This window comes from Arachis hypogaea, chromosome 18, assembly GCF_003086295.3.
Source record: "Arachis hypogaea cultivar Tifrunner chromosome 18, arahy.Tifrunner.gnm2.J5K5, whole genome shotgun sequence".
NCBI classification, from domain to species: Eukaryota; Viridiplantae; Streptophyta; class Magnoliopsida; order Fabales; family Fabaceae; genus Arachis; species Arachis hypogaea.
Genome location: NC_092053.1, coordinates 8930649 through 8953965, shown reverse-complemented (window position 1 = coordinate 8953965; position 23317 = coordinate 8930649). Strand labels below are relative to the sequence as shown.

The window sequence follows — 23317 nt, the reverse complement described above, 5'->3', positions numbered from 1 at the left end:
TGTTATCTATTCTAATTAAGTTAAATATTGGATTAGTTATGATTGATGCAATTTAATGAATCAAATAAAATATTAAATGATGGAATATTATTTATTCTAATAAAATCAAATCAAATATAATTATTTAGTTATAATTTATATTTATTTTATAAGGATATATTTTAAAAATGTTTATTTTTAAATAATTTTTATAAAATATTTTTTTTATAATGTTTCTAGTCTATGCTTTAAGAGCATAATTAGCAAAATTTATTAAAAAAAATACTTAATTAGTTAATACAAATAATTAGTATACTTGATTTGGTTTAATAAATTAAAAGAAATAAATGTGAAAGAAAGACATAAAAAAAGTGAACGAATAAAAATATGTAGCTATCAAAAGATAATAATAAAAAATCTTTTTTAGTTTTTTATTTATTAATTATTAACTTATTATAATTAATTTTACACCAATTATTATGTGTCATTCATCTTACAAATTAACACAATCAATTAGTTTAATTCTAGATAATTAATTATAATTGATATAACTCATTTCACTATACTTTCTAAAAAAATAATTAAAAAGACACGTTTTAATTTTCTATTAAAGTAAAATAAAAAAATACATAAATTGAATAAATATAAATCTGAAAATTATAAAATTTTATTAACAAGTCAAATAAATTAGTACCATAAAACTAAATTCAATGTCTATTTAAAATAATTATCGACTTTCTATTCTTCTAATTATTAATAATTTAAATAAAATAATACCATATAACTTAATATTTTTTATTTATTTTAAGTAATTATTAATATTTTATTTTTTTAATTATTTTCTTATCTTATTTATCATTCATGCTTTCGATCAAATACATTAATAAACAAATAAACTAAATTAATTACCTCAATTATACTTGGACTATTCAACAATTCAACATAATCTTTTCAATTTGGGATTAACTACTAACCATAGAAAATAAAAAATTTAGAGTAATTTAATATTATGAACATTAATTATGTGTTGTGAAATAACCTAAAATTATAATGTAATTTATTTTTAAAGAAATAATCAAGAATTATTGTTAATTATGAAATAACCTAAAATTATAATGCATTTTATTTTAAAGAAACAATCAATCATTAACATTAATAAATAGAAACTATCGTCAAAATACTTTGATTAAAAATATGAGGGGTTAATTACTATTCATTATTAATAATATATCGATTATATCAAAAAACAAAAATATAACTATCCACATTTACACTATTAGAAGAATTAGCATCACAAGTAGACTTTTATCAAAAAAAAAAAAAAAGTAAAATTGTTATATATATTGAATTTAAAAAATAAAGATTGTTAAGTAATTAAGATTTTTTTGAAATAAATAGTAAAAAAAAATATTATAAACTATATTCTTTCAAAAAGTAATTTTTACAGAAATAAATATTAAATAAGACAAATTCTAAAAAAATATATTAAATTATAACTGAATTTTGTATATTTTATTTTAAACATAATACAAAAATTTAATTTAAATTTATTTCTTTTAAATTTCAGCCTCTCTCCTAAATAAATTAATTAATATTATTTCAATTTCTATAGTAAAAGCTTTAATTAGTTAGGAGCTTCTAGTAGATGATCAAAAGAATTATTTTTTTTTCTGTAATTAACATGCATATATATGTAGCTAATTCTTAGAATAAAGGATAAATATATATAATAATTTATGTATATATTCTCTGTCAATAATTTATGTAAATTGTGTGTAATATGAATGTAATAAATTATATTAGATTTATGTATATGTAAGTTTAAATAAAAACTGATAAAATATAAAAAAATTAATGTATTAGTAAAGTATTTAAGATTCATTAATTTTTAATATTATTTATCTATCTATATACTAAATTAATTTCTGACTTTGTATCAAGTAACTTATTTTAGTCTTTAAAATTAAATATCGTGAACTAAATTAGTCCTAATATTTTATATTAACAATTTAATGGACAAATTCAAAAATATCTATACGATATTGCCCTAATATTTTAGTATACTGTAAATTATATTATAATTTTATATATTATATTATAACTTTAAGTCAACTCCTTAAACACATAAAGTACACATGACAAAAGAGAATATTACAAATAAAATTATTTAAAAACATCGTAAAAAAGATACATCTCTTTTGTTAATCAAAAGTTAGAAGGAAAAAAATATACACCTAATAATGAGCAACTAAAATAGACAAATTTTTTTAAAAAATATAAAAAAATAAAATGTATAAGTAGAGATAAAAGAAAAAAATTAAATAAATTACAAAAATTGTACCCTAAACACAAGAGAGAGGAAGAGAGAAAGAGAGAAAGAGAGAAAAAAGAGAAGAGAGAACAAATGAGTAAAAAACACATTATGATCTCGTATAAATAGATGACATTGAAAAAATAAAATAATTAAATTAATTCATATATTTCGTTATCATATTTATTATTTACTAAAATAATTTGATATTTACTCCAATCAAATCAAATCAAATAATTAATTTATATAAATTATAATAAATGGTGAGATTTAAATGTCTAATCAAATTAATTAATTGATATTATTCGTTAGTTATAATTGATTTGCTTTACAGAATTAAAAGAAATAAATCAGGAAACACTCTTAGAAGCATGCCACATCAACTCCATTATTAAATGCAAAAATTTGATTTTTATATAATAGAATAGATAATATCATTTTTTTTACTGTACATAATATTCAATTATTTTTTAATTATACCGAATTAAATTACACTTAATCACATTACTTTCATTTTAAATAATTTTTTATATTTTTATATTAACATATAACTTTAAGTGTAAAATTATAAAGAATAAATTTATTTAGAATGAAAGTAATGTGATTAAGTGTAATTTACTTAGACATGATTAAAAAATAATTGAATACTATGTACAGTAAAAGATTGATATTATTAAAGGATAAAACTAAAATTTATTTCTATCTATCGTTTTTGTCCCCAACTTTTTCGTCCTATTTAAGTCTCTAATGTTTCAAAATCGTCTCAATTTTGTCCCACCATCAATTATGTTAATGAATTCCTAGCGGCATGACAACATTGAGTTGATTTTGAAACGTTAGGGACTTAGATAGGAGGATTGAAACGTTAGGGACAACTTTAGGACTTACCCCAAACGTTAGGGACAAAAATAATACTTTACTCAAAAAATTATTATATTGAGAGAATGAAGTGGAGTATATCATGTGTATTTGAGAATAACGTTTGCAAATACATGTTAGTATGGCTGTACTTTTATAAAATTAATTTTGATTAAAATTAGATTAATGTGAATGTGATTTGTGTTTTTTTTTCATTATAAAAAACTAAATATTATTTAAATAATAATATTATCCAAAATTACATTGAAATGCAAAATTAATAAAAAAAGAAGTGATGAATGTTTGACTGTTTGAGACTAATATATCATTCTTTAATATTAAATATTAAAATAGATAATTAACATGGTATTATTATTCCAGGGTAATTCTCAAGGATGGAAAAGTAAAAAATTGTTGCTTCCACCAAAAATAAGTTTAGAGCAAAATTCAATCTACATTGAGTTAATCAAATATGATCAAAACACAAGTATTCATTTGAAATAAAGGAGCTATTTAAATAAAGTCACCTAAAACGTCTTTTTTAAAGATGTTTTTTAATAATTGAAATTTAACACATATAATTAATTAAACCATGTTATTTTTATCAAATTAGGCTAGATAAATTAATTTGACCGAAAAAATGGTGAATCAAATATTAAATTTGTCTAAATTGATATTCTTTTTTATAGAAAATAACTACAATACTCCTATTATGTTTTCAATAACTAAAAAAACATTGAAACGTTGAAGAAAGTAGGCTTAAAAGTTGCATACATAAACACATAACATAGATTGAAAGTTATATAAATATCTTTGCCACAATCAAGTTTTCTAAAAGCTGACCAAAAAGAACAAATCTCCTAAAGTGTATAGTTTTATGAAGTTTAACATCACAAAAGTAAGCCTCAAACCCCTAACAAGTTTGCCACGGTTTATAAAATCCTAAGAGCTTTTCAAAAAAAAAAAAAAAAACAAGTCTTCCAAAAAAACAATGTTGCCACAGTCAAGTTTCCTAAAAGCTATTACAAGGCATAGTGGGATGTCCAAGATAACATATTTCTTCACTTCTTTGGATTGATGGAGGGTGGATTAGGGATGAATTTGAACAGTCTTGTTGTAGCTGTGCTTGGTGTTGCCAATGTCTCCTTGGTAGCTGCTGTACTTGGTCCTGGTCTGACTTGAGATGGTTGTGGGTCAGGTAGAGCACCTTGAGATTGAGGCTGTGGTGGTGCAGGCTGACTTGGAGGTGGGAGTGAACTGGGGCAAAGTGGAACAGGTGGTCTGAATATTTTCTGCTTGGGCCTCATTTTTGATGGATTAGGTTGAATTGTTTGGTGGGTTGTAGATGAAACTTGAAGTGGGAGCCTAAATGGTGTCCTTCTGGTTATAGGACCTGGCCTGACTTGTCTGCCACTAGAATTGGTGTTTGATGAGCGGATAATTTATACGCTTTTTGACATTGTTTTTAGTATGTTTTTAGTAGGATCTAGTTACTTTTAGGGATGTTTTCATTAGTTTTTATGTTAAATTCACATTTCTGGACTTTACTATGAGTTTGTGTGTTTTTCTATGATTTCATGTATTTTCTGGCTGAAATTGAGGGACTTGAGCAAAAATCAGATTCAGAGGTTGAAGAAGGATTGCTGATGCTGTTGGATTCTGACCTCCCTGCACTCAAAGTGGATTTTCTGGAGCTACAGAACTCGAAATGGTGCGCTTCCAATTGCGTTGGAAAGTAGACATCCATAGATTTCCAGAAATGTATAATAGTCCATACTTTGGCCAAGTTTAGACGACGCAAACTGGCATTCAACGTCAGCTCTCTGCCCAAATCTGGCGTCCAGCGCCAGAAAAGGATCCAAAACCAGAGTTGAACGCCCAAACTGGCACAAAAACTGGCGTTCAACTCCAAGAAGGACCTCTACACGTGCAACACTCAAGCTCAGCCCAAGCACACACCAAGTGGGCCCCGAAAGTGAATTTATGCATCAATTACTTACTTCTGTAAACCCTAGTAGCTAGTTTATTATAAATAGGACCTTTTACTATTGTATTAGGTATCTTTGATCAGTTGTATGCTATCTTAGATCACGTTTGAGGGCTGGCCTCTCGGCCATGCCTAGACTTTCACTTATATATTTTTAACGGTAGAGTTTCTACACTCCATAGATTAAGGTGTGGAGCTCTGCTGTTCCTCAAAGATTAATGCAAAGTACTACTGTTTTCTATTCAATTCATCTTGTTTCGCTTCTAAGATATTCATTCGTACTTCAATCTGAATGTGATGAACGTGACAATCATCATCATTCCCTATGAACGCGTGCCTGATAACCACTTCCGTTCTACCTTAGACTGAATGAATATCTCTTAGATCTCCTAACCAGAATCTTCGTGGTGTAAGCTAGAATGATGGTGGCATTCAAGAGAATCCGGAAGGTCTAAACCTTGTCTGTGGTATTCCGAGTAGGATTCAATGATTGGATGACTGTGACGAGCTTCAAACTCACGAGTGCCGGGCGTTAGTGACAGACGCAAAAGGATAGTAAATCCTATTCCAGCATGATCGAGAACCGACAGATGAATAGCCGTGCCATGATAGGGTGCGTTGACCATTTTCACTGAGAGGATAAGATGAAGCCATTGACAAGGGTGATGCCTCCAGACGATTAGCCGTGCCGTGACAGGGCATTTGGATCATTTTCCCGAGAGAAGACCGAAAGTAGCCATTGACAATGGTGATGTATCACATAAAGCCAGCCATGGAAAGGAGTAAGACTGACTGGATGAAGATAGTAGGAAAGCAGAGGTTCAGAGGAACGAAAGCATCTCCATTCGCTTATCTGAAATTCTCACCAATGAATTACATAAGTATCTCTATCCCTATTTTATTATATTATTTTCGAAAACTCCATAACCATTTGATATCCACCTGACTGAGATTTACAAGGTGACCATAGCTTGCTTCATATCGACAATCTCCGTGGGATTCGACCCTTACTCACGTAAGGTATTACTTGGACGACCTAGTGCACTTGCTGGTTAGTTATGCGAAGTTGTGAAGATATGTTTAGACCATGGTCCGCGCATCCGTTTTTGGTGCCATTGCCAGGGAATCAATTTCGAACAACAATTCACAACCTGAGTAGCAATTTCGCATACCAAGTTTTTGGCGCCGTTGCTGGAAATTGTTCGAGTTTGGACAACTGACGGTTCATCTTGTTGCTCAGATTAGGTAATTTTCTTTTTGTTTTCTTTTCAAAAATTTTTCAAAAATATTTCAAAATTTTCTCACCTGTTTTCGAAAAAAAAAATTATTAGATTCAAAATTTTTAAGAATGAATTCTAGTGTTTCATGAAGCATGTGAAGCCTGGCTGGCTGTAAAGCCATGTCTAAATTCTTTTGGACTGAGGCTTCCAAACCATCAGCATAGAGGCAAGTTACATATTTGATAAGTAATGAGCAGTATATTCTGATATCTTGCTGAAGCTTGGCTGGCCATTGGCCATGTCTAGTGTTTTGGACCGGAGCTTTCATTGAAAGCTTGGCTGGCTAGTGAGCCATGTCTAATTCCTGGACTGAAGCTTTAGACTAACATGGCAAGATTCCTGGAATTCATATTAAAAATTTTGGAATCCTTATTTTTTCTTTTACAAATAATTTTCGAAAAAAAAAAATCCAAAAAAATTAGAAAATCATAAAAATCAAAAATATTTTTCTGTTTCTTGTTTGAGTCTTGATTCATGTTATAAGTTTGGTGTCATTTGCATGTGCATCTTGCATTTTTCGAAAATTTCATGCATTCATGGTGTTCTTCATGATCTTCAAGTTGTTCTTGGTAAGTCTTCTTGTTTGATCTTTGCATTTGCATGTTTTGTGTCTTTTCTTGTTTTTCATATGCATTCTTGAATTCTTAGTGTCTAAGCATTAAAGAATTCTAAGTTTGGTGTCTTGCATGTTTTCTTTGCATTAAAAATTTTTCAAAAATATGTTCTTGATGTTCATCATAGTGTTCTTGGTGTTCATCTTGACATTCATAGTGTTCTTGCATGCATCCCTTGTTTTGATTCAAAAGTAAAAGAGAAAAACATGAAAATGATGTTTTTAATTTTTCTCTCTCATAAAAAAAAATTCAAAAATCAAAAAAATATCTTTCCCTTTTTCTCTCATCAAATTCGAAAATTTGAGTTGACTTTTTCAAAAATTTTTAAAATCAAATTGTTTCTCATGAGTCAAATCAAATTTTCAATTTGAAAATCTTATCTTTTTCAAAATCTTTTTCAAAAATCAAATCTTTTTCAAAAAATCAAATCTTTTTCAAATTTCTTAGTTATTTTCGAAAATTCCAACAATATTTTTCAAAAACTTTTTTCTTATTTTTGTATCAAATTTTCGAAAATAACAATAACAATTAATATTTTGATTCAAAAATTTCAAGTTTGTTACTTACTTGTTAAGAAAGATTCAAACTTTGAGTTCTAGAATCATGTCTTGTGATTTCTTGTGAATCAAGTCATTAATTGTGATTTTAAAATTCAAATCTTTTTCAAAACTAATTTCAATCATATCTTCTCAAAAGTATCTTCTCATCTTATCTTTTTCAAAAATCTAATTTCAAAATATCTTCTCCAACTTCCTAACTTCTTATCTTTTCAAAATTTGTTTCAACTAACTAACTAACTTTTTGTTTGTTTCTTAACTTTTTCAAAACTATCTAACTAACTCTCTCTCTCTCTAATTTTCGAAAACATCTTCCCTCTTTTTCAAAAATTTCTTTTTTATTAACTAATTATTTTTATTTTTGATTTAAAAAAAATTTTTCGAAAAAAAAATACTAACCTTTTTCAAAAACTATTTTCGAAAATCACTAACTCTTTTTCAAAAATTATTTTCGAAAATTCTCCCTCTCCCATCTTATTCTATTTATTTATTCATTTACTAACATCTCATCTCACATCTCTGCCCTCCTCACAGTTGTGTTTCTTTCTTTACATCACATTCTTTATCTCCCTCTTTTCTTCCACTCACAAAGGGATCCCTATACTGTGGTATAAAGGATCCATATTATTATTATTATTTTTTCTGTGCCCTCTTCTTTGTCATATGAGCAGGAGCAAGGACAAGAACATTCTTGTTGAAGCAGATCCAGAACCTAAAAGGACTCTGAAGAGAAAATTAAGAGAAGCTAAATTACAACAATCCAGAGATAACCTTTCAGAAATTTTCGAACAGGAAGAGGAGATGGCAGCCGAAAATAATAATAATAATGCAAGGAGGATGCTTGGTGACTTTACTGCACCTAATTCCAATTTACATGGAAGAAGCATCTCCATTCCTGCCATTGGAGCAAACAACTTTGAGCTGAAACCTCAATTAGTTTCTCTGATGCAGCAGAACTGCAAGTTTCATGGACTTCCATCTGAAGATCCTTTTCAGTTCTTAACTGAATTCTTGCAGATATGTGATATTGTTAAGACTAATGGAGTAGATCCTGAAGTCTATAGGCTCATGCTTTTCCCTTTTGCTCTAAGAGACAGAGCTAGAATATGACTCTCAACCTAAAGATAGCCTAAACTCTTGGGATAAGCTAGTCACGGCTTTCTTAGCTAAGTTCTTTCCTCCTCAAAAGCTGAGCAAGCTTAGAGTGGATGTTCAAACTTTCAAACAGAAAGAAGGTGAATCCCTCTATGAAGCTTGGGAAAGATACAAACAGTTGACCAAAAAGTGTCCTTCTGACATGCTTTCAGAATGGACCATCTTGGATATATTCTATGATGGTTTATCTGAGCTATCAAAGATGTCACTGGACACTTCTGCAGGTGGATCCATTCACCTAAAGAAAACGCCTGCAGAAGCTCAAGAACTCATTGACATGGTTGCTAATAGCCAGTTCATGTACACTTCTGAGAGGAATCCTGTGAGTAATGGGACGCCTATGAAGAAGAGAGTCCTTGAAGTTGATACTCTGAATGCCATATTGGCTCAGAATAAAATATTGACTCAGCAAGTCAATATGATTTCTCAGAGTCTGAATGGAATGCAAGCTGCATCCAACAGTACTCAAGAGGCTTCTTATGAAGAAGAAGCTTATGATCCTAAGAACCCTGCAATAGCAGAGGTGAATTACTTAGGTGAACCTTATGGAAACACCTATAACTCATCATGGAGAAATCATCCAAATTTCTTATGGAAGGATCAAAAGCCTCAACAAGGCTTTAATAATGGTGGAAGAAACAGGTTTAACAATAATAAACCTTTTCCATCATCCACTCAGCAACAGACAGAGAACTCTGAACAAAATACTTCTAATTTAGCAAACTTAGTCTCTGATCTATCTAAGGCCACTGTAAGTTTCATGAATGAAACAAGGTCTTCCATTAGAAATTTGGAAGCACAAGTGGGCCAGCTGAGTAAAAGGATCACTGAAATCCCTCCTAGTACTCTCCCAAGCAATACAGAAGAGAATCCAAAAGGAGAGTGCAAGGCCATTGACATAAGCACCATGGCCGAACCCAAAAAAGGAGAGGAGGACGTGAATCCCAAGGAGGAAGACCTCCTGGGATGTCCAGTGATCAATAAGGAGCTTCCCTCTGAGGAACCAAAGGACTCTGAGGCTCATCTAGAGACCATAGAGATTCCATTGAACCTCCTTATGCCCTTCATGAGCTCTGATGAGTATTCCTCTTCTGAAGAGAATGAGGATGTTACTGAAGAGCAAACTGCCAAGTTTCTTGGTGCAATCATGAAGATGAATGCCAAATTATTTGGCATTGATACTTGGGAAGTTGAACCTCCCTTGTTCATCAATGAACTAAGTGATCTGGATCAACTGACATTGCCTCAGAAGAGACAGGATCCTGGAAAGTTCATAATACCCTGTACCATAGGCACCATGATCTTTAAGGCTCTGTGTGACCTTGGTTCAGGAATAAACCTCATGCCCCTCTCTGTAATAGAGAAACTGGGAATCTATGGGGTGCAAGCTGCTAAAATCTCATTAGAGATGGCAGACAATTCAAGAAAATAGGCTTATGGACAAGTAGAGGACGTGTTAGTAAAGGTTGAAGGCCTTTACATCCCTGCTGATTTCATAGTCCTGGATACTGGAAAGGAAGAGGATGAATCCATCATCCTAGGAAGAGCTTTCCTAGCCACAGCAAGAGCTGTGATTGATGTGGACAGAGGAGAATTAGTCCTTCAATTGAATAAGGACAACCTTGTGTTTACAACTCAAGGATCCCTCTCTGCATCCATGGAGAGGAAGCAGAAAAAGCTTCTCTCAAAGCAGAGTCAACCCAAGCCCCCACAGTCAAACTCTAAGTTTGGTGTTGAACTCCCATATCCAAACTCTAAGTTTGGTGTTGGAGGGTCTCAACAATGCTCTGAACATCTGTGAGGCTCCACGAGAGCCCACTGTCAAGCTATTGACATTAAAGAAGCGCTTGTTAGGAGGCAATCCAATTTTTATTTATCTAACTATATTTTTCTTAGTTATATGTCTTTATAGGTTCATGATCATGTGGAGTCACAAAATAAATATAAAAATTGAAAATGGAATAAAAAACAGCAGAAGAAAAATCACACCCTGGAGGAAGCATCTGCCTGGCGTTCAACGCCAGAACAGAGCATGGTTCTGGCGCTGAACGCCCAGAACAAGCATGGTTCTGGCGTTCAACGCCAGAAATGGCAACAAATGGGCGTTGAACGCTCAAAATGGGCACCAACCTGGCGCTGAACGCCCAGAGTTGTGTGCAAGGGCATTTTACATGCCTAATTTGGTGCAAGGTTGTAAATCCTTGAACACCTCAGGATCTGTGGACCCCACAGGATCATCTCAGGATCTGTGGACCCCACAGGATCATCTCAAGATCTGTGGATCCCACAGGATCATCTCAGGATCTGTGGACCTCACAGGATCATCTCAGGATCTGTGGACCCCACGGGATCCCCACCTACCTCCACTCACTTCTTCTCACCCCTCTTTCACACAATCCCATAAACACTCTTCCCCAAAACTCTTCACCAATCACCTCAATCTCTCTTCCCCATCACCTCTTCACCACTCACATCCATCCACTCTTCCCCATAAACCTACCTCATACACCCCACCTACCTTCAAAATTCAAAACCAATTTCCCACCCAAACCCACCCATATGGCCGAAACCTTTCCCCCCTCCCTTCCCTATATAAAGCCCTCCATTCTTCTTCAAATTCACACAACACAAACCCTCTATAACCTTCTTGGCCGAACCACATCACTTTCTCCCTCTCCTCCATTTCTTCTTCTTCTTCCTCTATTCTTTCTTCTTTTACTCGAGGGCGAGCAAAATTCTAAGTTTGGTGTGGTAAAAGCATAAGCTTTTTTTTTTCATTACCATTGATGGCACCTAAGACCGGAGAATCCTCTAGAAAGGGGAAAGGGAAGACAAAAGCTTCCACATCCGAGTCATGGGAGATGGAAAGGTTCATCTCCAAAGCCCATCGAGACCACTTCTATGATGTTGTGGCCAAGAAGAAGGTGATCCCCGAGGTCCCTTTCAAACTCAAAAGAAATGAGTATCCGGAGATCCGACATGAAATTCAAAGAAGAAGGTGGGAAGTTCTAACAAATCCCATCCAACAAGTCGGCATCCTAATGGTTCAAGAGTTCTATGCCAATGCATGGATCACCAAGAACCATGATCAAAGTAAGAACCCGGATCCAAAGAACTATGTTACAATGGTTCGGGGGAAACACTTAGATTTTAGTCCGGAGAATGTGAGGTTGGCGTTTAACTTGCCCATGATGCAAGGAGATGAACGCCCCTACACTAGAAGGGTCAACTTTAATCAAAGGTTGGACCAAGTCCTTATGGACATATGTGTAGAAGGAGCTCAATGGAAGATTGACTCCAAAGGCAAGCCGGTTCAACTAAGAAGATTGGACCTCAAGCCTGTAGCTAGAGGATGGTTGGAGTTCATTCAATGCTCAATCATTTCCATTAGCAACTGGTCTGAAGTTACTATAGACCGGGCCATCATGATCCATAGCATCATGATTGGAGAAGAGGTGGAAGTTCACGAGATTATACCTCAAGAACTCTACAAGGTGGCTGACAAGTCCTCCACTATGGCAAGGTTAGCCTTTCCTCACCTCATTTGCCACCTATGCAATTTGGCTGGGATTGACATAGAGGGAGATATCCTCATCAAAGAGGACAAGCCCATCACTAAGAAAAAGATGGAGCAAGCAAGAGAGCCCATTCATGGAGCTCAAGAGGCGTATGAAGCTCATCACCATGAGATCCCGGAGATGCCTCAGATGCACTTTCTTCCACAAAATTATTGGGAGCAAATCAAGACCTCCCTAGGAGAATTGAGTTCCAATATGGGACAACTAAGGGTGGAACATCAAGAGCACTCCATCATGCTCCATGAAATAAGAGAAGATCAACAAGCAATGGGGGAGGAGCAACAAAGACAAGGAAGAGACATAGAAGAGCTCAAGGACATCATTGGTTCCTCAAGAAGGAAACGCCACCATCACTAAGGTGGATTCATTCCTTGTTCTTATTTCTTCTGTTTTTCGTTTTCTATGTTATGTGCTTATCTATGTTTGTGTCTTCATTACATGATCATTAGTAGTTAGTAACTTTGTCTTAAAGTTATAAATGTCCTATGAATCCATCACCTCTCTTAAATGAAAAATGTTTTAATTCAAAAGAACAAGAAGTACATGAGTTTCGAATTTATCCTTGAACTTAGCTTAATTATATTGATGTGGTGACAATGCTTCTTATTTTCTGAATGTATGCTTGAACAGTGCATATGTCTTTTGAAGTTGTTGTTTAAGAATGTTAAATATGTTGGCTCTTGAAAGAATGATGACTAGGAGACATGTTATTTGATAATCTGAAAAAAAAATGATTCTTGAAGCAAGAAAAAGCAGCAAAGAACAAAGCTTGCAGAAAAAAAAAGGGCGAAAAAAAAATATAGAAAGAAAAAGAAAAAGCAAGCAGAAAAAGCCAAAGCTCTTAAAACCAAGAGGCAAGAGCAAAAAGCCAATAACCCTTAAAACCAAAAGGCAAGGGCAAATAAAAAGGATCCCAAGGCTTTGAGCATCAGTGGATAGGAGGGCCTAAAGGAATAAAATCCTGGCCTAAGCGGCTAAACCAAGCTGTCCCTAACCATGTGCTTGTGGCGTGTAGGTGTCAAGTGAAAACTTGAGACTGAGCGGTTAAAGTCAAGGTCCAAAGCAAAAGAAGAGTGTGCTTAAGAACCCTGGACACCTCTAATTGGGGACTTTAGCAAAGCTGAGTCACAATCTGAAAAGGTTCACCCAATTATGTGTCTGTGGCATTTATGTATCCGGTGGTAATACTGGAAAACAAAGTGCTTAGGGCCACAGCCAAGACTCATAAAGAAGCTGTGTTCAAGAATCATCATACTGAACTAGGAGAATCAATAACACTATCTGAACTCTGAGTTCCTATAGATGCCAATCATTCTGAACCTCAATGGATAAAGTGAGATGCAAAAACTATTCAAGAGGCAAAAAGCTACAAGTCCCGCTCATATGATTGAAGCTATGTTTCATTGATAGTTTGGAATTTATAGTATATTCTCTTCTTTTTATCCTATTTGATTTTCAGTTGCTTGGGAACAAGCAACAATTTAAGTTTGGTGTTGTGATGAGCGGATAATTTATACGCTTTTTGACATTGTTTTTAGTATGTTTTTAGTAGGATCTAGTTACTTTTAGGGATGTTTTCATTAGTTTTTATGTTAAATTCATATTTATGGACTTTACTATGATTTTTTGTGTTTTTCTATGATTTCAGGTATTTTCTGGCTGAAATTGAGGGACTTGAGCAAAAATCAGATTCAGAGGTTGAAGAAGGATTGCTGATGCTGTTGGATTCTGACCTCCCTGCACTCAAAGTGGATTTTCTGGAGCTACAGAACTCGAAATGGCGCGATTCCAATTGAGTTGGAAAGTAGACATCCAGGGCTTTCCAGCAATGTATAATAGTCCATACTTTGGCCAAGTTTAGATGACGCAAACTGGCGTTCAACACCAGCTCTCTGCCCAAATCTGGCGTCCAGCGCCAGAAAAGGATCCAAAACCAGAGTTGAACGCCCAAACTGGCACAAAAACTGGCGTTCAACTCCAAGAAGGACCTCTACACGTGCAACACTCAAGCACAGCCCAAGCACACACCAAGTGGGCCCCAGAAGTGGATTTATGCATCAATTACTTACTTCTGTAAACCCTAGTAGCTAGTTTATTATAAATAGGACCTTTTAATATTGTATTAGGTATCTTTGATCAGTTGTATGCTATCTTAGATCACGTTTGAGGGCTGGCCTCTCGGCCATGCCTAAACTTTCACTTATGTATTTTTAACGGTAGATTTTCTATACTCCATAGATTAAGGTGTGGAGCTCTGCTGTTCCTCAAAGATTAATGCAAAGTACTACTGTTTTCTATTCAATTCATCTTGTTTCGCTTCTAAGATATTCATTCGTACTTCAATCTGAATGTGATGAACATGACAATCATCATCATTCCCTATGAACGCGTGCCTGACAACCACTTCCGTTCTACCTTAGACTGAATGAATATCTCTTAGATCTCCTAACCAGAATCTTCGTGGTGTAAGCTAGAATGATGGCGGCATTCAAGAGAATCCGGAAGGTCTAAACCTTGTCTGTGGTATTCCGAGTAGGATTCAATGATTGGATGACTGTGACGAGCTTCAAACTCGCGAGTGCCGGGCGTTAGTGACAGACGCAAAAGGATAGTAAATCCTATTCCAGCATGATCGAGAACCGACAGATGAATAGCCGTGCCATGATAGGGTGCGTTGACCATTTTCACTGAGAGGATAAGATGAAGCCATTGACAAGGGTGATGCCTCCAGACGATTAGCCGTGCCGTGACAGAGCATTTGGATCATTTTCCCGAGAGAAGACCGAAAGTAGCCATTGACAATGGTGATGTATCACATAAAACCAGCCATGGAAAGGAGTAAGACTGACTGGATGAAGATAGCAGGAAAGCAGAGGTTCAGAGGAACGAAAGCATCTCCATTCGCTTATCTGAAATTCTCACCAATGAATTACATAAGTATCTCTATCCCTATTTTATTATATTATTTTTGAAAACTCCATAACCATTTGATATCCACCTGACTGAGATTTACAAGGTGACCATAGCTTGCTTCATACCGACAATCTCCGTGGGATTCGACCCTTACTCACGTAAGGTATTACTTGGACGACCCAGTGCACTTGCTGGTTAGTTATGCGAAGTTGTAAAGATATGTTTAGACCATGGTCCTGCGCATCCGTTTTTGGTGCCATTTCCAGGGAATCAATTTCGAACAACAATTCACAACCTGAATAGCAATTTCGCATACCAGTGTTGTAGGCCTTGGTGTTGTTGCCACAGATATAGAAGGAGTTGGATTCACAACACTTGAAACCTAGTTGTTATGTATAACAAAGTATTCATGAAATTTAGGGTACATAACAGTTTGAGAGGTCAACATTTTACAATAATATAATTAACTTAAAGCTGGAGTGTGTTGCTGGCTATTGTTAATGTGATTCTGGCTAGACGGAGCCTGGCTAGATTGAGCACTTTGGGTGTTAGGAGTATCCTGTCCAATTATGTTGACCAATTAGAACCTACTATATTACTTCCATAACATTGCATTAAACAGAGACATACATCACGAAGCAAAACCAATTAAACAGATTACTACTTAAGTACAGTACTTACATTATTATTTGGTGCTGATTGTGATAATGGAAGGACTACTATTTATTAACTTGTGCCACCTTTCTTAGACTTCTTGGTCTTAGGTTTCCAGTTGGGGTCAGATGGAGCACCCTTGCATGTCTTATAATTATATCCCGCTGCACAACATTTACTACAAGTGACTTTAAATGATCTCTTCAACTTGTCACCTTGCTGCATCAGTGGTTCATCCAGATCCTTCTGTCTGTTGTGCACCTTTGACCTGCCTATTGGTCTCTTTATGATGGGAGGATCTGGCCTTGAATACTCACTTCTTGTCCAAAACTCCTGACTTGGCACAGGTTGAATACAATGTGCATATGTATTATGGATTGACTCCATGCATAACCATGGATGCACATATTCCTCTGGATGATCATGCCTCTTCCTTATTGCTGTAACTGCATGGATACATGGCATGCCTGAAACAGAACAACATCATGGACTAGTAGCAAGTAAACCATATAATTGAGAAAATATTCAACAATTAATTAAAACTAACCACTCAGCTGCCATTTGTTGCATGAGCAGGTTTGCTTGATAAGATCCATGTCCACCTTTGTATTTTTATGACTCACTTCAAATCTCTTACGTTCGTCGTCACCTATCCACTCTGCAAGCTATTTGTTGCTGGGCCTTATAAGACGCTCCAGCCTCTTCTGCTGAACAGGTGCGAGCTTTCTAGGATAATTTTCAAGTAACTCCTTATGCTTGACCATCCTCCCCATTAGATAGCACCTAATTTCTTCACGCATTGTGAGAATAGGCTTGCTTCTATAGTTTACTATCTTTGCGTTGAATACCTCACACATGTTATTTGTGAGGTTGTCCACTTTTAGTCCATGTGAGAAATAGGCCTTCACCCAAGTTGCTGGCTCAAATTTCGACAGATATTTTCATGCACCTTGGCTAATTCCTTTGAGCTTCTCCATCTATTCCTTGAATTCTGGTATGGTGGTGCATTTAGCACAGTCCCAAACCACCTCCCGAATACACGAATCCTTAAACCGGTTGATAAATTTTTTTCAAATGTGTATCACACAATTTTGGTGATGGGCATTTGGCATCACTGATTTTAATGCAGGTAGCAATCCCTAACACAGTATACAATGAAGTCAATATCTAACAGAACCCTAGCACTAAACAACAGTCAACACCACTACATAGTAGTTGCCCAATCATATACTAAACCAGCAGTCAATACATAACTATTAATTAGCAGTTGCACATTCATATTAACTAAACCAACAGTCATCATACAATTGTATATAGCTACTAAAACATAACCTAGTATTCAACAACAGTCAACATTAAACAATTACCTAACTCTAAAATAGAAGCTAAAAGTAAATAAGTGCATAAGTAAAACAGAACTCAATTGTGAACAAGTACCAAGTAGTTAAAGAATTATGAAGTTTACCTTTTATTAGTCGGACATAAAATTCCAACCATAAGTCTGCACATCCCCCAAATCCTCTCGGAGTAGAGTCAGAAACCACCCTCAGCAATGAATGAGTCTTTCACAACTTCCTTAAATCTCTCTATGGTGGCAAACCTAGTCCCTAACTCAAACGTCCCCTCTCCAAAAGCATAATCATCATCAAGCTCAGGGAATTTATGCTTGCTAGATTCATCATCTGATGATATAGGTGTATGTAAATTCTCAGATTCATAATCATATATCGAGTCATCATCATCATCTTGGACTTCACTCACATAGAACTTAACATTTTGGTCTTGGTTGGATTGTGGGTCTCTGTTGGGCTGCACATTAGGACCAGGCCCAACATTAGTTCTGGCCTGCTGCTCATTGGGTCCTGCCCTAGCCTGCTGCCTTCTAGTAACATTAGATGCACCTAGTCCACTACTTTGTCCCTTCTTCTTCCACGTCTTCCTATTTCTTTTGACACTTGTCTTCTTTGCAGTTGGCTTCTTTGGAGGCACATCTTTTTTCTTTCCCTTCATTACTCTTTTCCTTTTACTACCATTGTCATCAGCACTATTATCATCTTCGTCACTGTCACTTTCAAACCCGGGTGGTGGAGGTTTGTAGGGCTCATCCTCCGTACTCTCGTACCCATCATCAGATGACGAACTCTGAAGATCCACCAAAACCTCTTATGAGACAGGGCTGTTACTTTGGTTTCTAGCATCCTCCACAATCTCAGGCTCATCAACAGGGTTGTCAAAGAATAGGTAAAACTCGTCCATTTCTGTATTCTTCATTTTGTTCTCTCGCATTGCATTAATCCCTGCATCTCCTGTCAAAATATGCAGCCCAAACTCAACATGAGCACTCTTTGGATCATACCAATAAACTGTCTTGTATGATTGGTACCCCAAGTCCTTGAACAGTGTGATCAAGTCTCCGAAATTCACAAAATCCAGGTCCATTTCGGGAAACTTCTCTACCTTCCCATTTTTATAAACCAGAGAACCATTACTTTCTCTCACAAAATTACCTCCATGGTGGAAAACCGGCACCACAAGCACATCGACCCTCTAAAAAAAAAAACAAAAAACAATGATCAAGAAGTACTCTTTTCACATATTAAAAAGCAATGTCCTTCAAAAACAGAAACGAAAATCACCCCAGAACATTTCTTTGCCCTAACAGTTAATCAATTTCAAAGGAAAAACCCCAATACTTTTTTTACAACTCTATCAACATGCACGTTCAGTTCTTTCACAATACAGTTCTAACTTGCATAAGCAATGAATCTGACAGTCCACTCACTAAGCAACGCAATGAATTCTTACCTTCGGTGATGAAGACAGCAACTCAGACAACAATAGAGGGTTCTCCCTCTTGGACAGCCACTGTACACCGCAACCGTCTCAGCCTGGGTAGTGATTTCTTTGGAGAGAGAAATAGAGTATGGTGATCGTTGGTATTCTTAGGGTTTAATGTAATTCAGTAAGTGTGGTATGGGTGTAATGGGTATTGTATACAACTGAAGGGATGAGAGTGTATGTAAATGGCCAAATGCGAAATGACGTAGTTTTTAGGTTGAGGGACTTATTTGTCCAATTTTTGAAACTACCCTTCCACTTATCAGTCCACGTGTCAACCCGTGACGCCAGGTTATCAGAACGGGAGTCACGTCAGACTTTTCTATTGGGTTTGACAGAGGCATTTGGATGGAGGGACTCATCCATCCAAGTTTTGTGAAGGTCGGGGATTTAAAAGTATTTTTAAATGGTTTTGTCCTTTTCTCATATTCATCTAAATTAAGGAAAAAAGTGACTACCAGATTTTGGAAGGTTTTTATACCTTTTAAGTTTAAAACCTTAACTCATAAGTTCACTAAAATAAAAATGGGACAAATCATAACTGGACTTAAAACAAACAAAACAAACTAAAATAAAATAAACATAAAATAAATACTAAAAAAATGATGCCCATAATTGTGACCAAACCTAATTCTCTTTGGGTTCAAATTATGATTGGAAAATTTGGGAGAGGGAATAATCCTATGCAAAATATGGTGGCTATCAGTGGTGACTCTATATTGTGAAAAAGTCTTATAGCCAAATGGCACATCATCAAGGAAAACATAGGTTACCTACTTGGAAATGGTGAGGCAAGGAAGTTCTGAACAAACGCTTGGTTGGAACCCTATAACTTACTAGCTAATTTAACATCCCCAATCCTGACACTTAAGGAAGAAAATTGTCCAGTGAGTGACTATATAGATGAAGAAGGACAATGAAAAATAGAAAAGCTAAATACCCTCCTACCTGCAGTATCATTAATAAAATTCGAAGCACTCTCCCTCCTTCAATAGAAGATGGCAGGGATATCCTCTTTTGGCGACTCAATCCTAAAGGTGAGTTTGCTATCAAACATACCTATCAATTTCTTTCCCATTGCGACCACGACTCAGATCGATTATGGAAATTGATTTGGGATTGGAAAAGGGTTACAAAGGGCGAAGGTGTTCCTTTGGCAGTTGGCTCATAATGCTGTCTTAACAGCTTCCAGAACTGTGGGATGGGGTAGAGAGAACAATCCCAACTGCATGAGTTGTGATAATGATATTGAGACTCCCTTTCATGTTATTCGAGATTGTCCCATGTCATCGCCAGTGTGGAATTGCCGAGTGAAACTGCAAAATATTGGCATGTTTTATAATCTTGATTTGAAAGAGTGGATTATTGCTAATATGACTGTGGACATGGGGTCTGATGATGATATGGAATGGAAGGATATTTTTGTCATAGCAGTTTGGCTTATATGGAAATTTAGGAATGAATATATACATTCTAATATAAATACCTCCTTAAGAATCAAAGAGATGAAAATAAAGAACTTAGCAAGAGAAATTAGGGATGCCAGAAGAAGAATAGAGAATAATCAGCATGAAGAGTCTCTGACAGTATCTTGGCAACCAACCCAAAAGGATTGAATCAAGCTAAATACAGATGGGGCCTCAAGAGGTAACCTTGGACAAGGTAGTTGCGCTGAAATTTTCAGAAATGCGGATAGTGGCTGGATTTATTGGATGCCAGACGTCTGATCTATGCAAAGGCAATAGAAACGGAGGTTGCAACAATACGGAAGGGACTGAAGATAGCATGGGAGAAAAGATTTAGAAGGATTGAGCTAGAAACAGACTCTCAAGAAACTGTGAATTTGATGGAGAACCCTCCAAAATGCCACCCAACTCTAACCCACCCAATCAGAAGGATCAGAGAGCTTCTCAACAGGGAATGGCAAGTGCACATATGACATATATATAGAGAGAGGCTAATCAATTAGCTTATGAAATTGCAAATTTGCTACTAAATCAAAATAGGGAGCATGCTACTTGGGATCAATCTCCCATGGAGACCACTCTAATTTGATTTGCTAATAGAAGTGGGGTTTCTTTTCCCGTTAATTTGTTTTGTTTTTTGTTTTGTTCCTGGCCTTAGGGCCTCCAGTATACAAAAAAAAAGTGATGCATATATAATTCATTTTAATTAATAAGAGTCTTTAATGCATCTTGTAAATAATATGACATTTGACTTTTTATAACTATTAGTCATTGTCTTGTCTAATTCTTGATGCATCTTCTGAACAAATGATTTAGCCATATTTACAAAATCTTCTTTTATTCTCTTAGTTGTTACTCTTGTAATTAGACCAATTGGCATATAACAATTCTCAGTTTGTCCCGTAAATTTTCAAAGGTCAAACAGTAGGATTGATGTTACGAGTATTAAGAATATTGAGATTGCACATGATAAAGTATGTGCAGTCAGCTAAAGTTAGTTTGTTTGTTTTGCCTCACACCCAGTGCTGTTGATGTTTTCATCTGGCTATTGGGGATGCTTGGTGGTACATATGTTCCCTGCTACCTCTCTTTCTCTTGGTGGTAGAGTTTTTAGAACCAATCTACAGGAGATTTCAAGTAAAAAATATGGGGGATGGTGGAGTAAAGAAGATGGGACAAGAGGATATATGTTATTAGGAGTGATTATGTTTGGTTGTTATTGGTTCATCTTTATACTGAGAGGGACAATGTTTTATTTTGGCTTTGTGTTACTTTTGGAAGGTTTTACATATTTGAGGTTGGGATATCTTGGTAGTGGTTTTTTTTGGCAGGGGTGCTGTTGTAGTTGGTGTCTTTCATGTTGGGATTGTTTTTTCGGTTTTGTTGTGTTTTTGGTTTTTATGTTTTAGCTTTAGCATTGATGTTGTTGTTGGGCTCTGAGTGTTTGTTTTAGGTGGTTGTTGGGAGATTATGTATCCATGATATCTGTTGGGTGATTAAATTGGATACCTTTCAACTATAATCTTTTATTTTCACTGTTATGTATGAAATCTTTTAATCCTTAAACAAGTGGCTGGTATTATTATTGAAAATTTAGTTAAAGTATTATGAATACTGCATGCTGAAAATTATTATTGTAAAATTATTCTTATTATTGAATTAGCATAATTCAATTTTATTCTGCATAACAGACCACGACTCGATCAAGACCATAAGCCAAAAAGGTTGTAATTAAAAAGACATAATAAGAACAAGCCTCTTAATTAACAAACTTTAAGAGAGAGATATATTTGAGAGATGCCAAATTAAATTCGACTGATCCTCATTCTCTTGTTAGGCTTAGCAGTCTTAGGAAAGTTCATCACTTCAAGCACATCCAACAGGTTGGGATTCTGGCATCTTGGGCATTCAGGGTTGGATTTGGATACCATCACATAGATGTGACAATAAGTGCATCCCATCACAATCAATGAATCCACATCTTCATCATTTTCCATATCAGCATTCTCAGAACTTGATGATATTCTCATATTTCTCATCATTGCTTTCTTCTTCATAAACTTCATGCTGCTGCTTTTCTTTTCTTTTCCCTTAGCAGCTGATGATTCAACAACCTTCAAAGATACAATCAATCAATGAAAAAGGCAAAGAATAACAATAAAGCTAGCTGGCTAAACTATTTTTCAACCAAGTCACATGCATGCATTTTTTCCCTCTTTTTTTATATGTCCAGTAAACTAACTTTTTAAAGAATTATATCTCCAAAACATTAAAGTCTAACTAACAAAATATACACAACACAGAAATTTAGTGCACAATACAGAATTTTTTAAAGAACCGTATGCCCATAATATTGACATTCAACCAACAAAATATGCAAAGCATAAAAATTAAGGTGCACAACATAAAAAATTTGGTACACAACGCCTAAATTTGTGTGTAAATTTTTGAAAAATCATGTGTCTAGAATATTGATATTTAACCAACAAAATTTGTATAACATATAAATTTGATGCACAACATAGAAAATTTTAAACGACTACATACCTAGGACACTGACTCACGAAACCAACAAAATACATTCCGCAAAATTTTTTATACTATACAAATGTGTGACGCATGTAATTTTTTTTCTAGACTTGTGCCAACTTATTTAGACTTAATTACAAAAAATACATATGTATAGTATCACCCAAATAATAATTGTAAAAACCAAATATAGGATGCATCCATTCAACACTAATTTATTACCATAAAGTTTTCATTTTCACACTGATCAAGTTTAGCAGCAGGTTGATTGAGGTCAAAGGATACCATAAAATATTTACGAAGTGCATCGAGTGTAGTTATTGAGTTCGGAGGATGAGCAACAACATTATTAGCATCAACATCAATGTTCAGCATATCTCTCAACTTAGGGGTAACAACTTCACTTTTTGGTGATTTAATGGTGGGTGGTGTTTCCATTGTAGTAAAGTGATTAGGGGTAACAGCTTCACTTTTTGGTGATTTAATGGTGGGTGGTGTTTTCATTGTAGTAAAGTGATGAGAGTCTAAGATATGTTTTAATATTTTTTTGAGGGGAGGTTTATATAAACCCACTTAAGGTGGTTTTGAGCACACTGAC

At 35.0% G+C, this 23317-nt stretch overlaps 1 protein-coding gene and 1 non-coding gene across 3 annotated transcripts; both read right to left on the bottom strand.

The window, feature by feature from the left end:
- Window positions 1-8781: 8781 nt before the first annotated feature.
- LOC112773371 (small nucleolar RNA R71) lies at window positions 8782-8889 on the bottom strand. Its single transcript, XR_003187924.1, has one exon. It is a non-coding gene; the product is annotated as a small nucleolar RNA R71 (small nucleolar RNA).
- A 12960-nt stretch (window positions 8890-21849) lies between these two features.
- Window positions 21850-23236, bottom strand: LOC112771950 (uncharacterized). 2 transcript variants are annotated; one of them, XM_025816814.3, is made up of 2 exons: window positions 22942-23236; window positions 21850-22304 (listed from the first exon to the last, which is right to left on the bottom strand). In XM_025816814.3, exons 1-2 carry the CDS (start codon window positions 23221-23223, stop codon window positions 21996-21998), a joined length of 591 nt encoding a protein of 196 aa, XP_025672599.1. In that variant the 5' UTR covers window positions 23224-23236; the 3' UTR covers window positions 21850-21995. The 2 variants fall into 2 exon arrangements, with proteins under 2 accessions (XP_025672599.1, XP_025672600.1); XM_025816815.3 differs by having other exon boundaries at window positions 23005-23236.
- Between the last annotated feature and the right edge of the window lie 81 nt (window positions 23237-23317).

Excerpts from the sequence above, each read along its gene's own strand:
- LOC112771950 (XM_025816814.3), bottom strand. The coding sequence starts at position 23,223 with ATGAAAACACCACCCACCATTAAATCACCAAAAAGTGAAGCTGTTACC. Across the intron at positions 22,305-22,941 it reads GTGAAAATGAAAACTTTATG|GTTGTTGAATCATCAGCTGC; the intron begins GTAATAAATTAG and ends GTATCTTTGAAG.